This window comes from Pseudorca crassidens, chromosome 16 (genome assembly GCF_039906515.1).
Source record: "Pseudorca crassidens isolate mPseCra1 chromosome 16, mPseCra1.hap1, whole genome shotgun sequence".
NCBI lineage: Eukaryota > Metazoa > Chordata > Mammalia > Artiodactyla > Delphinidae > Pseudorca > Pseudorca crassidens.
The window spans coordinates 63,115,162-63,130,906 of NC_090311.1; the positions used below are offsets into that span (position 1 = coordinate 63,115,162).

Below are 15,745 nucleotides of genomic sequence, written 5' to 3' on the forward strand. Positions count from 1 at the left end.
TGGTTAATAAACCACAAAATTATGTGATACTGCAGTATATGATATGGCTGTACACAGTACATGGACATTTTTTTTTTCTTTTTTTTTTTTTTTGCAGTACGCGGGCCTCTCACTATTGTGGCCTCTCCCGTTGTGGAGCACAGGCTCCGGACGCGCAGGCTCAGTGGCCATGGCTCACGGGCCCAGCCGCTCCGCGGCATGTGGTATCCTCCCGTACCGGGGCACGAACCCGTGTCCCCTGCATAGGCAGACCGACTCTCAACCACTGCGCCACCAGGGAAGCCCCGGGGACATTTTTATTACCAACAGATGTTCAGCAACAGGGTAAGCCCAAAATGGTACTAAATGGAAAATTTTTGTCAAGGCTTATAAAGTATATAAATTCCTTTGTAACATACCTGCACATAGGCACAAGGCCAAAATTCCAAGAGGAAACATGCGAAAGGCCCTTTCTGGCTCAAAGGTGGCCAAATTACTGTATTTAATCTAATCATCAGTACAAAATTCAGTAACAAGTAGAATATATGGGTCTTATATCCATTTGATAGGAAACGGGAAGTACTTCTTGAATATTGATTCTGCCAGACCAGTTTCCTCTGATGTAGATGATGTAATATGTTTTCATAAAATTGGGAGAATTTCTATTTCAAAAAGTTTGTATACACACACAGTGAATTCAAAAGTCTATACCACAAAATGTTAGCAGTAATTATCTCTGAGAGAGGTATTATAGGTGGTTTTAATTTTCTTCCATTTGCTTCTCTATTTTTTCAAATTTTCAACAATGGACATATATTACTATTATAATATTTTTTAAAAGGAGTATAGTTTTGGGACTTCCCCAGTGGCGCAGTGGTTAAGAATCCACCTGCCAATGCAGGGGACATGGGTTCGATCCCTGGTCCTGGAAGATCCGACATGCCGCGGAGCAACTAAGCCCATGCGCCACAATTACTGAGCCTGCGCTCTAGAGCCCGTGAGCCACAACTACTGAAGCCTGCGCGCCTAGAGCCCGTGCTCCGCAACAAGAGAAGCCACTGCAATGAGAAGCCCGCACACCACAACGAAGAGTAGCCCTCGCTCGCCATAACTAGAGAAAGCCCGCGCTCAGCAACAAAGACCCAACGCAGCCAAAAATAAATAAATAAAAATTTTAAAAATTGTTAAAAAGAAAAGGAATATAGTTTTTTAAAAATGACTATTAAGCACTACTCCCAAATTATACAAAACAAAAATAATGTGAGAGAAGGCTCTCAGACATTCACACCTAAATGTGAATTTATTATTCAGATTTATAATGCTGAAGGGAATAAAACATATTATTTACAAATTCAAAAGCTGAAGATCAGGGTAATAGATTCAAGTTCAAGTAGATATTAAGGGACCACAACATTAGGGTACAGAGTACTAAACAGAAGGCTCTGAATAGCCAAAAGGTGGAGCCATGAAGTTGCTGGGCTCTGTGAAGAAGGAGCAGAGTAAATATAAGTGGCTGAATGCAGTCCACAGCTGAGAATTTGGTGAGGAATTTGCCCTGCCCCCTCCTTCTTTCAGGAGACATGGAAAGGTATTTTATCTTCTTAGGATCTGTCCCCCTTTCCTTGCTAATAGGGAAGCCAGCCTTTAGCAGGAGGACCCCTTAAATCCATCCTCCCCCTTGCTGGCATTTGCCTACATGCTTATCCTTTTCACTCTCCTCCCTGAAACCCTTCAGTGGCTGTCCAAAACAAGGCCTATGAAGCCTTTCAAGATATGACACTTAAAAAAAACACACACACAAGATATGACACTTGTCGTGTTCTCACCACTGCTTTCCTCATAGTTAAGATCCTGGCAACAAGAGCTACTTACAGTTCGCCATACATAGGCTGTGTTTTATTAGCTATTCTGTGCCTTTGCCTGGATGCATGTTCCCACTTCTGTCTCTTTTACCTCACTTAATTCACATTCAGTCATCATGGCCCAAAAGCTTTCTCTGAACTCCCACCTGCATTCCTGGGGTGAGCTAGGCTTCCTTGTTCAGAACTCTCAAATCATCACACTTAGTCACTGCCATGGACCTAGGTTTATGTGTCCATCTATTTCACTAGATTCTGAGCTCTCAAGGGCAGAGACTGAGAACTCCTTATTCACCTTTATATCCCAAACATAGTGCCTGGCACCTCGTAGGAACACAGCACCTGCAGTAGGTGCTGGTGAACCAAGCACCTCAGTAGGAATGGAGCCCCTATTCCATCTTGGGTATAAATACAGAGCTCACATTTACTCAGATGCAGAGGCAACTGAGATCCCCTCCTCCCAGTCATAGCTATCTGGAATCCCACTGCCTATAATCAAAACTTCCCCCTTTCTCAATCCAGCACTGAGAGTCCTTCTTCCCTCCTTGGTTTAACTAAAATCTGGCTCTTACTGGAAAATACTCCCATATAGCTTTCTCATACATATGTTGCTTATTCCCTCACATTCGATATACACTGGTGTCCTCCTCTCTTCCCCAAAGCTTCCTGATTATTACTCCTTGACTTTCACATAAACGCCCTGGTCCCTTTGAAAATCTGTGGTAATCTCACCTTTCCCCCCTGCTAATTCAGGTAATTTACCAACCTCCACCACTTCCTGGTATTTTGGCACCTGGGTTAGTCTTCCTCTCCCTCCTCAGTCCTTGTTTGTCTTCATTCGAGAGGACTTCACTGTCCATGAAAACCATCCACATAACACTGGCTTCTCAGTTCTTTGACCACCTCAACTGAAATAACCTTTGCCCCCAACAGGCCTACCACCATACTCTGCAATTGTCTTCTCCTCAACTGCTCCACTTTTGAAATCTCAAATTCAGTCAGCCCTCACTGACCTTCCCTCCCATGCCCCTTCTACGTCCTCCCTGCTATCAACCCCATCTCCACTTCAATCCCTAAGCAGTCTAGATTCCTTGGACCATTACTCTAATCACTTTTGCTGAGTCCTTAACATCTTCACCTTGTCATCCTTTCATCTTACAGAGCAAAACCCCAATCCTCAATCAACTGTCTCCCATCTCCACTCCTACAACTCGATGCTGAGTGTTGTCATAGGAAATCACATAATCACTCTGACTAATGCCACTACAAATTCAGTCTCTCACCTCAGCTGTGACCCCTAGTTTGCCTGAGGAGTTCTTCATCATGTTCTGTAGTCAATACCTGAGCATTTCTCCACTCTCCTCGAATCTCCTAGCGTACTACTTCCCTCTTCACATTCAGTGGATGACCATGCAAAAATACCACAGGGAAAAAAAAAACAGAAGACATCAGGTAGGCACTCCCTCAACTTTTTACCTTCATACCTGCAAACACCTACATGATAATCATACTTTCCTCTGACAAAATGTTAGAGATGTGCTTCTACCATCTAAGGCTAAAATCTCCAGAGTGTGCTTGAGCTCATCTGTCTGGGTCCTCATAGGGATTTTGCTCCATCATACATTCATTCTGTCTCCTCCTGCCTCCTTTCTGGCTCCCTCCCATATTAGTATTTCACCATGCTCCGATTTCCCTCATCTCTCCACCTCACCAACACAAAATTCTCACTGCCATTTCATATCCTTTCTTCTACGTCCAGCTTTAGCTTATTCTTCCCTTGAATTCACAGCCAAATTTCTGGAAGACGTGTTCATGTTTGTTGTCCCTACTGCTTTATCTCCCATTTCCTGCTTAAGCCACAGTTAAATAGCTTCTACTCTCAATACTCTATTAATATGGTTGCTCCCGGGGCTTCCCTGGTGGTGCAGTGATTGAGAGTCTGCCTGCCAGTGCAGGGGACACGGGTTCGAGCCCTGGTCTGGGAAGATCCCATATGCCGCGGAGCAACTGGGCCTGTGAGCCACAACTACTGAGCCTGCGCCTCTGCAGCTTGTGCTCCACAACGAGAGGCCGTGATAGTGAGAGGCCCACGCACCGCGATGAAGAGTGGCCTCCGCTCGCCACAACTAGAGAAAGCCCTCGCACAGAAACGAAGACCCAGTACAGCCAAAGATAAATAAATGAATTAAAAAATATATATATATATATGGTTGCTCCCCATGTCAATGTCTTTTTGCCAAATCCAAGGGCCATTTCAGACTTGTCTTCTGGTTCCTTTGAAAGCCTTGTACTTCTGGGCTTTATGCCCTCTTCTTGTCATCCCTTCTCAGTGGGATCCCCTTTCCTCTGCTATGCAGTTAAGTATGTTGGTGTGCCTCGGGGTTCTTTTCAGCCCTCTTACCTCACTATACTTTCCCTGGATCATCTCATCTACTAACTTAACTACAATTACCATTTTTTGTTTATTATTCCCAAATCTTTAGAACAGATCTCTCTCCTGCTTCAGACCTATAAATCCAACCGCCTACTGTTTATCTCCTCTGCTATATCTCATGGACTACTCAATATTAAAATACATCTAATCCTGAACTAATCATATTCCCACTCTCTCCCCATAACTCTTCTTGCTTTGTTCTAGTACCTATCTCAGTGACAAAGCCTAGGTTTTATTCTTCTGCCTCTCTTATCTTCCAATTCAAAGCACTAAGTCCTAACAATTCCATTTCCTAAAAACCTCTGAAATCTATCCATGTTCCTCAAAGTCCATTGCCACTATCTAGCACAGTGGTTAAGAGCACTGGTTCAGAAGCTAGACTTGGTTCAAATCCTCACTCCACTATATATTATCCAGCTGTGTGATTCTACACAAGCAACAACTTCTCAAGTGCCTCAGTTCTCATTACTCAAAATATGTTACCTATCATTAGTGCAGACCGCCATCACCTCTACCTTGGATTACCCCGACAGCATCTTAAGAGGGCTACTAGTCTCCAGTCTGGCCCTTCTGCAATCCAACCTCCTCAGTAATCTTTCTAAAACACAAATCTCATCATTACTCCTTACTGTAAACTCTTTAATGATTCCCCATTGCCTTCAAGAAAACATTTCAACCCCTTAAAAATGCACATAGGACCTTTAAAGTCTGGTCCCTAATTCCTTCTCTTATTCCTGTCCTCCATCACATGCACGCCATACTGAACTATTTGGAGATCCTCAGACTTACAGTGCTATTCTTTGCCTCTGGGCCTCTGCATATACAGGCATCCCTTGGAAATATTACAGGTTCAGTTCCAGACCACCACAATAAAGCAAATACTGCAATAAAGTGAGTCACACAAATTTTCTGGTTTCCCAGTGCATATAAAAGTTATGTTTACACAATACCAGAGTCTATTAAGTGTATAATAGCATTATCTCTGAAAGAACAATGTACATACCTTAATTAAAAAATAATGCTGTCAGAAAAATGGGACCAATAGACTTGTTCAACACAGGACTGCCACAAATCTTCCATTTGTAAAATATACAGTATCTGCGAAATGCAATAAAACAAGGTGTGCCTGTACTGTTCTGACTGCAAACCCTCTCTCCCTTCTAAACTGGCTAGATCAACTTATACTTCTGCTTTACATCTCCTCTTGGGTATCACTTCTTCTAAAAGCCTGACTCCTAAGGCTGGTGAGGTGCACCCCAACTAGATCCTTAGCATTCCATACCTACTTTCATCCTAAATATTAGGTGTTAATCTCAACCATAATTGCTTCTTTAGACTGTAAGTTCCTTGAAGATAGTGACCATGCCTTATTCACTACTATGTCCCTAGGGACTAGGATAGTGATGGGCACATAGACATTCAACCCATACCTGTTGAATAAATTATTGAGTATGCACTGCTTGCACACCTTTTAATTAACTTTATCTAAAATCTAAAATGTTACATCTAACCAATCATGTCACCAATCTATACAGCCCTTTAATGTAGAAGGGATTTCTTATTTTCTACCATATATCCTATGGAAGAAGTGATCTGAATACAGACACACCACATTTTGTAAAATGCAAGTAACCTTAAGATTGACTTAACTGCCACATTTTAGAAGAAATTTTAAAAGATTACATTGAGAAAATTCTTAATGCACAGTGAAGAGAGACAATAAAAGGTTTTTTTATTCAAAGGTATAACTGGATAAGTAGATTTGTTTACAACCATTCTTGTGAAATATTTTTTAAAAAAATACAACCAACTTCTTTGCCAAAAGCAGACACAGACCTCAACTATGATGACCTAATTTTTGGTGGATAATGTACATGATTAGGCAGAAATAGGCAAGCTCACACTGGTAGATTAACTATCCCAGTCAAAACTCCGTTTGCGGCCCCCGCTTCTTGACCGATTTCTGTTCCCACTTCGTCTTCTACCATCTTGTCGACTTCCTGACCGACTCCCCTGTCGACTCTGTCTACCTGACCGGCCACCAGATCGACCACCTGACCGGCCCGACCGGCCTGACCGGCCACTTGACCAGCCACTCCTCTGTCTGGAATTAGAAGATGTGCTTCCATCATAATATTCTTCAATTTCAGGCAACTTGGCTGGCACTGAGAGTACCCAGTCTGAATCATGCCACTCTGCCTGTTGGGATAATTTACAGGATTAATATAAATGCAAAATAGAAACCATAAGCAAACACGTGAATATAGGAGACTCTTTTCATATCCATTAGCTAAAGGCCATCTAGCCATTAAGTTCAAAGTATCTAGAACAAAACAGAAGACCAGAAAACAAAAACATATTCAAAGCTCATTCACTAAAGTTTCTAAGTTTTATGAACAAACAAAACAGAAACAGACTCAGATACAGAGAACAAACACGTGGCTGCCAGAGGAGAGGGAGATGGGGGTAAGAGTGAAACACATAAGAGAGATCAAGAAGTACAAACTTCTAGTTACAAAATAAATTAATCACAAGGATGAAATGTACAGCATGGGGAACAGAGTCAATTACATTGTAATATCTTTGAACAGTGACAGTAACTAGACTTATCACAGCGATCGTTTTGTAATATATAGAAATATTGAATCACTATATTGTATATCTGGTACTAACACAGTTTTGTAGGTCAATTATACTTCAATTTTTTAAAAAATGCAGACAATGGGAGGAAATTCTTCAAAATGCTAACAGTGGTTATCTCTGGGGGGTGAGGATTATGAGTGCTTGTTGTTTTTTACTTTATTCTTCCATGTGTTTCTAGTTGTGTGCGATAAACATGTACTGCTTGTAAAATTAGAAAGAAAATAAATGTCATTAAAAATGAAAAAAATCGATCCTGTTAAAATTTAAATCTCAAATTTAACATAACAATACAAAGCTTTGTTCCCCTCCCCAGTGCCCCCCCCCCACCAAAAAAAAAGTTTCTAGAAGTTAAGTTTTAGTCTCAGGAGAAATTTTCAGGCTGATTTTGGGACTCTAAATTCCTACTCAGTTTATACATTCTAAAAGAGAGCACCAGTTTCTCAGCACAAAACGAATAAGTCACTAATAAGTAGTACATTGCTTTCAGCAGACACATTGACAGAAGCAAGGAGTGTGAGCTGAGATTAAAAATCTGTCAACACCAGCCAGGGACTAAAAAATGTAGCCATTGGAAACAATTTGGTATCGGGGTAAACAACTCAAGATATAAAAATCATTGCAGGGGCTTCCCTGGTGGCGCAGTGGTTGGGAGTCTGCCTGCCAATGCAGGGGACGTGGGTTCATGCCCCGGTCCGGGAGGATCCCACATGCCGCGGAGCAGCTGGGCCCGTGGGCCACGGCTACTGAGCCTGCGCGTCTGGAGCCTGTGCTCCGCAGAGGGAGAGGCTGCCACGGTGAGAGGCCCGTGCAAAAAAAAAAAAAAAAAAAAATCATTGTAGCTCATAAGAGCATCGGTATGTCATATCCTGCTACATTAACTGTTTTTCATTGTGATCATGAGTTGCCAAGGCAAGTTAATATTAAAATACCTTCAGGTAATAGTGAGCAGAGACAAACAGCCACATACACCACTGGTGGCAATATATGACCAAAGCCCTAAAAATACACACACCTTTTGGCCAAGCAGACATCTTAAGAAGTTCATCTTAAAGAGACAAACATGGCAATGCATAAAGAGTTAGCTATGCCAACATTTAAGGCTGACCTGTTTATAACAGAATATTAGTATTAGAAATAATCTAAATGTCAGAAAATAGGACATTAAGTTGGCCACCCAGGTGGCCAAATGCCAGGAAGCCAATAAAAACAAGTAACTATACAGTTGACAAAGAAATGTGTTTACAATATATTCTGAATTTGTAAAAAGACTTTAAAAACCAAATACTCCCATTCTTGTTTCAAAATATGTATATAAATATGCACAGGGATGTAACAGACAAATTCCACAGTGTAGGAATCTAGTGGACAATCTCTTTCTTCAACAGATAAAATACAAGGAAAATTTTTTTAAAGAAAGAGAGAAAGGAAGGAGAACCTATAAAGTAAACGAGACAAACATAAAATTACAATGTATGAACCTTATGGACCTCCTTATATTTAAAAAGATGTAGGAGACAGAGGGAAAATTTAAACAGAAAATTGGATAATATTGAGGAATTATTATTTTGGGGGGTTTAGTTATGGTATTACGATTGTGTTTTTGGAAAGTGTTTTTAATATTTTAGGTATATAGAAATATTTATGGTTGAAATGACAGACTTCCTAGAATTTGTTTCAAAAGAATACAGGAGAGAGTGGGGAAGTGGCTGGAAGTAGACATGAAACACAATTGGCCATGAGTTGATAACTGTGGAAGGTGGGTGATGGGTACATGAGGATTCAGTATGCAATTCTATTTTTTCACGTTTGAAATTATTCATAATTTTTAAATGTTTTAAGTTATGATACAGACTGGATATTTATTATTTATTATTATTTTATTAAGGAATTGTTAAATGATCTAGGCATTTAGCCTCAATCAATGTCATAATGATATATGACTATGTTATTTTTAATCCCTATCTTTTAGAGAAACATACTTAACTATTTAACAGACAAAAGTTTTTAAATACCAGGCTTCCCTGGTGGCACACTGGTTAAGAATCCGCCTGCCAATGCAAGGGACACGGTTCGAGCCCTTGTCCAGGAAGATCCCACATGCTGTGGAGCAACTAAGCCCGCGAGCCACAACTACTGAAGCCCACGCACCCTCGAGCCCGTGCTCTGCAACAAGAGAAGCCACTGCAATGAGAAGCCCACGCACTGCAGCAAAGTGCAGCCCCTGCTCAATGCAACTGGAGAAAGCCCATGTGCAGCAACGAAGACCCAATGCAGCCAAAAATAAAATAAATAATTTATTTAAAAATAAAATTTAAATACCTGTAACCTTTCTGACTCAGTTGTGGGAACATCAAAGCAAACACCCTAAAAGCAAAATGAAAAAATTTTTATTTAGATGCATATGAGTTGATTTTTTAAAATATCTGCTTGTAATCTTGTATTAGCTAAAAAAAGATTAAGCTTGTCCCATGATTGCCTATACGACTAAACCAGCTAATATATAATAATGCATGACACAGAATGGCTGCTAATTGTACTTCCTAAATCTAAGAGTAAACCAGTATCTAATAAGAACTGACTACTACTGAGAATCTACAGTATTCTCTAGAAAAGTTTTTGTAGACACTATAATGTTCCATGTCCCTTGTAAAATGACCCATCTAATAAACTCCTTTAAAAATGTAGTGCCAGAAACTTTCTCTCGTAAAGTGCTGAAATGTTTATCAGATACCGAGAATGAAGTAATCTAAGATGCTTCCTCTTTGGTTTTGGTTGCTGATAAGTTGCAAGTTAGTTTAATATTCAAACATAGCTTTGCCCTAAGGACCTTGGTATATTTTCCTTCCCCTCCACAATTTTTCTGAATGTGTATATTTGTCTCATACTTGCCACTGATCTTTTTTCAAGGTAAGTAGTATTAAATTTGAGAAAGATAACTATTTCCAATAAATGGGCTAATAAATTATAGACTAGAATGAACCTATGTTGTCAAGTGAGATGAATAAATGTAACATCTTTTCTCAAAACCATTAGAAGAAATCAGTCACTTATATTACAGATGGTCTTAACTTTGCTATTTCATAATTCTATGAAAATACTTAATTCACTTTATTATCCTCATTATCAATCAATAGCAGGCCACTTAAAAACCAATATTGTGTTCTCTAAAAAATAGAGCTGTTTAGCTGTTGCAATTATAAGTTACTTAACCTTAGAAAATAAACACACACAACCACATGTAATATGTATACAAAGGAAGAAACTCAGAAAACTCGGATATTAGTCAAATTAAGCAGAATGACTTTACAGCTTTCTAGAGGAATGAGTTACTTAAATAACTCCCCAAATTTACAAGTGGAAACATACTAACACATGGAGAACATCCCACTAGGCTTCAAAAAAAAAAAAGAATCTGCTAGTCTTTATAATCGTACGGCAGTTGTCTAGAAAAGCCTACCATATTTCCTTTTAGGAGGCACATTCTGGTAATTTGGGACACAGCATTACTACTCAGCTTTCTGTTAAGTTCTTTCCAAGCACAGCTAACATCCTGTATTTCTTCTGGGCTTTCCAGAGTCATGGTCACAAACCCCTTAAGGAATAAAAGTCACATTATGTTTGGGAAAAAAGCAGCAGCAGCAGGACAATGACATTCTAACTTGACAGCCCTTTTTGACTTAACCATGTACTTCTTATGAGCCAATAGTATAACATGACTGCTGAGAAAACAACTTCTTTGAAACTATATTAATAGAAGACTAATGTTTATAGATAATTGAAAGTACCGTTCTTCTATACATTGCTGTAAAGACTACATTTAATTCTAACCATCGTTTTTTAAGAGGAAATTAAACAAACTAGAGCATCCCAGAAAAGATAAGGTAGTGGAGAATTAAGGAAATGCTGAAGGAATCAAAGTTAGCTTTGAGTGGAAAAACAAGAGGACATAAACCTCTTTAAACTTCTGAAGGACTATTACATAAGCAAAAATTACTTGTTCTGTAGAACTTCACTGGACAACAAAAGGATCAACATGAAGAAGATATAGGGAGGCAGTCATCTAACAAATATTTGAGTGCCCCCTATGTATATGCCAGAGATGCTCTATGTGCTAGAGATTCAGCAGTAAATAGTCCTTTGTCTCATGGAGGTTACATTCTAGTGTGTGTGTGGCAGGGGGTTGGCATGGCGGCACTGGATAATGGTAGGAGAGGAGACAGTGAACAAATAAGGAAATATATATAATGTCAGATAGTAACAAGAATCATGAAAAAAAATAAAGCAGGGGAAGAAAATGAAAATAGAGAGTAAAGGGAGGGGTAAGCTATTTTAGAGTGTGATGAGGAAAAGACTTCTCTGACACAGTGGTATCTGAGTAGAAACCTGAATGAAGTGAAGGAGAGAGCCAAGGTTATTAAAAGGAAAGAACGTTCAAAACAGCACAAATAAGTGTAAAGGCCTTTTGTAGGATTAAGTTTATGTTTGAGTATCAGCAAGTAGGTTAGGGTAGTGAAAACAAGCAAGGGGAGAGTGATAGGAGGTGAGGCCAAAGAGGTAGCAAGGGAAGACCCTACAGGACATTCATGGTAAAGACCGGATTTTGGTTTAACCCATAAAAGAAATATCAAACCACACTAACACCCTGTTGCTAAGATATTTAATCAGAGGATAGATGACCCATCTGCGAAAGAGGGATACTTTTATTAGATAAAAGTTAGGATTAAATTACCTCTTATATACTTCTTAGCTTTAAAAGTCTATCTTCATATTTGCTTAAGAAGTATGGTTTAAATGTTTTCTTGAGAAGTATCTGGTGGGTTATTAGGGATAGGGTATTTGCTCAGTGCTAAAGTATCATCCCACAGATTACTTACTAATTATAGAGAGTAAAATATACCTTTATAATGGGAATATATGGCTCTGGGTATGGTTTGTTTTGACATCTGATACTGAACTGGCAGGGGGACAGATCAGATGGTGTTTTTTACACACACACACGCACGCGCGCGCACACACACACACACAGACACCCTCCACATATACAAGCAATCCTTACTTTGCAGTGGTGTTGTGTTAGCTGCAGAGTCTACTTCTCGATTTGCATGGCTCCATGGCAAACAAAATGAGGACTAGGTTCTGGTATGCAAGTTTCGGTTAACAAAGTACCGTGCAAAGTGAAGATGTCCTATATTTCCCTCCAGATAGAGACATATCTATGGTTCAGTTTTAATCCTTCTCAACCACATGCAATTTTCTCACAGACTTCTACCTTATCGGAGGTGATCAAAGAACGTGGTTCAAAACTTGATGCGCCAGAGATGTGGGCTAATGCTGCAGCCAATGCATCCACTGCCCCTTTCTCTTCTATCAGTCTCTGAGCTGATGGTCGGAAAAAATCAACAGCAGCATAAGAAACGCAAGCCAGAGACCTATGGTTTAAAAATAGTAAATTTTCTTGGTCAAGACAAAGGGGAAAAATTAAAGATAAGAGAATGAATGGGAAAAGAGAGAAACGTTTTTGTATTTTAATATAATTAAATGTCTGCTGGTAAAACTGGTGATTAAATTTTCTGATATGTGAACTAGGAGAGCTTAAAGATGTATAGCCTAATACAAAAGAAAAAAATCATTCAGCAAGGTCAGAAAGCATACCTGATGGCATCCATGCTTTTAGATTTAACTAAATCCATTGTAGAAGGAACACCTACACGTTTAAAAGTAATTCCCTGAAAATGAAAGAATTACATTAAAGAAAAATGGAAGTCTTTACAATTAATTCCTAAATTAATCTAGTTTGTTGAATTTCCATTTCTTGGACTTAAAGATTTCCAAGCTCTAGCAGATCAAAAGATTTTCTAATAAATCATCAATTACAAATTCTAGAAAGAGAAAAAAAATGTTTTTGAATTGTCTCTTAGTTACAATCATGGAATTTCAGTTGCAAAATAAAGCTGATTTAAAGAAAAGGATGCTCTTTATATCAATCAACTTTTTTCTTATTATCCTCATTTTACACAGTATATGAAATAGTGTATGAAAACACCCATCATAAAAATAGGAAAAATGTGAAATACCACAAAAACTCCAGACCACAAAAAATGTGTAATTTCTTATAGAAACTGGTTAGTGTACCATTACTCGACATAATCTTAACTATTACACCAACACAATGTCACATTCATCCATTTACAATACTGGACTAAGAGGTACTGAAATCACAATGCACTTCTGATTTTAGTATCAAGGGAGAAGTTCAAGGGAAAAATGAGAAAGTCAGCTCTTCTGTCTTCACAATAAAAGCTGTATTAAAACAAGATCTTGCAGCTAATATAAATTTAGCTCTCCACATGCTTCACATCCAAATGCAGCTTAAACTGAGAAAAGTTATAACGATCTAATTGTGAGAACAAATACAAAAAGATCTCTTTTCTACAGCACCATTCAGATAATAAGCCTGAAATAATTTAACTCTACTTACTGCTTTTTGTTCCACATATCTTAATTGACCTCTTTCTCTTGGTTGATAAAAACATATGCAAATCCCTGTCCGGCCAGCTCTACCTGTGCGCCCAGAGCGATGAATATAGGATTCAACATCCTAAAAATAAAAGAGGTAACTCTTCTTAAAAATCTGGCAAATTAAACAGTCATTCCAGCATCCAAATAATAAGAAAAATAACAAAACTACTACTATCAATAATAACATTTTTATTTCAATACTGTTGCTCTTTTCAATATCCCAAAGGGGGATGTTGAAACATCCCATCTGCAATAAAGGGTATAGGATTTAAAAACTTTTTATCCACTCCATCCCAGGGTTCTTTACATGGCAACTTTTTATAATTCTCTTGCATGATTCCATGCCTCAAATCCAAATAAAGAGGTTAATAATTTGCAAAGGCACCAGATTCTGATCAATTTAACATCACACTAACAAAAAATGGCTAAGAGCAAGAAAAGATAACATATTTTTCATATATAAGCAATGTCTTAAAAATAAAACAGCAATTTATATAGCTGTTCTTATTTTCTCCAAATCAAATCTCATTTCCTTGAAAATTAAAAACACAATGAGGTATCACCGTATTCCTGTTAGAACTGTCATCATCAAGAAGACAAAAGACAACAAATGCTGCTGTGGAAGTGGAGAAAAGATAACTTTGTGCACTGTTGGTGGGACTGTAAATTGGTACAGTCACTATGGAAAACAGTATGGAGGATCCTCAAAAAATTAAAAATAGAACTACCACAGGATCCAGCAATTCCACTTCTGCGTATATATCCAAAGGAAACAAAAACACTTAATTCAAAAAGATATCTGCACCCCCATGTTCACAGCAGCATTATTTACAATAGTCAAGACATGAAAACAACTTAAGTGTCCATCAACAGATGAATGAATAAAAAAGTTGAATACTTTTGAAATAGAAACAGAGATCAGACTTGTGGCTACCAGAAGCAGAGGATGGGGGGAGGGAAATGAAGGAAGGTGGTCAAAAGATACAAACTTCCAGTTGAACAATAAGTACTATGGGTGTAATGTACAACATGATGACTATAGTTAACACTGCTATATGATATAGTATAGGAAAGTTGTGAAGAGAGTAAAGCACAAGAGTTCTCCTCACAAAGAGAGAACACTTTTTTTTTCTTTCCTTCTTTTATACCTACATGAGAAGATGGATGTTAGCTGAAGCTATTGTGGCAATCAATTCACAACATATGTAAATCAAACCATCATGTTGTACGGCTTAAACTTATACAGTGATGTATGTCTATTATTTTTCAATAAAACTGGGGGGGGAAAATCTTATTTCCTACCTGTGGAGGTGAACTCTGAATCACCAGGTCAACCTCAGGAATGTCCAAACCACGGGCAGCCACATTGGTTGCCACCAAAACTTTAAAACTACCCTCTCTGAAGCCTTTCAGTGTAATTTCTCTTTGTGACTGTGCGATATCGCCATGTAAACACTGGGCATTCTATTTGGAAAAAAAAAAAAAAAAAGGAAAAATAAGTGTATAGCACATATTTGCAATTCATAGCACCAGACACCATACAGTCTGTGCTCTTTTCTGTTGCTGTTGTTTTTAAATCTTACCTTCTGATAATTATAAAAATACATGCTTATTGTTTTTAAAAACTCAAACGTTACAGAAAAACATTTAACATAAAATGCAAAAGCTTCCCTTAATATCAGCCTCCTACTAATTAACTGCTAACAGTTTGGTGAATATTCCTCCGCATATTTTTTTTTTTTTTTTTGCGGTACGCGGGCCTCTCACTGTTGTGGCCTCTCCCGTTGCGGAGCACAGGCTCCGGACGCGCAGGCTCAGAGGCCATGGCTCACGGGCCTAGCCGCTCCGCGGCATGTGGGATCTTCCCGGACCGGGGCACGAACCCGTGTCCCCTGCATGGGCAGGCGGACACTCAACCACTGCGCCAGGGAAGCCCCGCATATTATTTTTTAAATACATACAGACACACAGACCCCTCACAAATCCTAGCATACAATTTTATGTATTCACCTATAAAAATGGGGTTTTACTATATATGTACTGTTTTACAACCTGCTTTATAAATCTTTTATATCTTAGCCATTCTTCTTCATCTATAGATATACATCTACTTAATTTTTTAAAATTATACATGATTTCTTCATATGGCTGCAGTATCTTTTTTTTGGCCATGCCACACAGCTTGCAGGATCTTAGTTCCCTGACCAGGGATTGAACCTGGGCTCTGGCAGTGAAAGTGCCAAGTCCTAACCACTGGACTGCCAGGGAATTCCCAGTATCATTTATTTTAGCAGTACCCTACTGATTTGGG

General features: G+C 38.8%; 1 protein-coding gene across 2 annotated transcripts in view; it reads right to left on the reverse strand.

Moving 5' to 3' along the window:
- Positions 1–5,979: 5,979 nt before the first annotated feature.
- DDX50 (DExD-box helicase 50) overlaps positions 5,980–15,745 on the reverse strand; it is a 32,580-nt gene continuing 22,814 nt past the window's right edge. The window contains exons 9-15 of one of the 2 annotated variants that reach the window (XM_067710744.1): positions 14,737–14,898; positions 13,394–13,513; positions 12,568–12,641; positions 12,185–12,344; positions 10,373–10,507; positions 9,235–9,279; positions 5,980–6,471 (exon numbers count right to left, since the gene is read on the reverse strand). In XM_067710744.1, coding sequence (XP_067566845.1) covers positions 6,184–6,471; positions 9,235–9,279; positions 10,373–10,507; positions 12,185–12,344; positions 12,568–12,641; positions 13,394–13,513; positions 14,737–14,898 — 984 coding nt within the window. In that variant the 3' untranslated portion in view covers positions 5,980–6,183. The remainder of the gene's footprint in view (positions 6,472–9,234; positions 9,280–10,372; positions 10,508–12,184; positions 12,345–12,567; positions 12,642–13,393; positions 13,514–14,736; positions 14,899–15,745) is intronic. The other variant, XM_067710745.1, reaches the window with a different exon arrangement.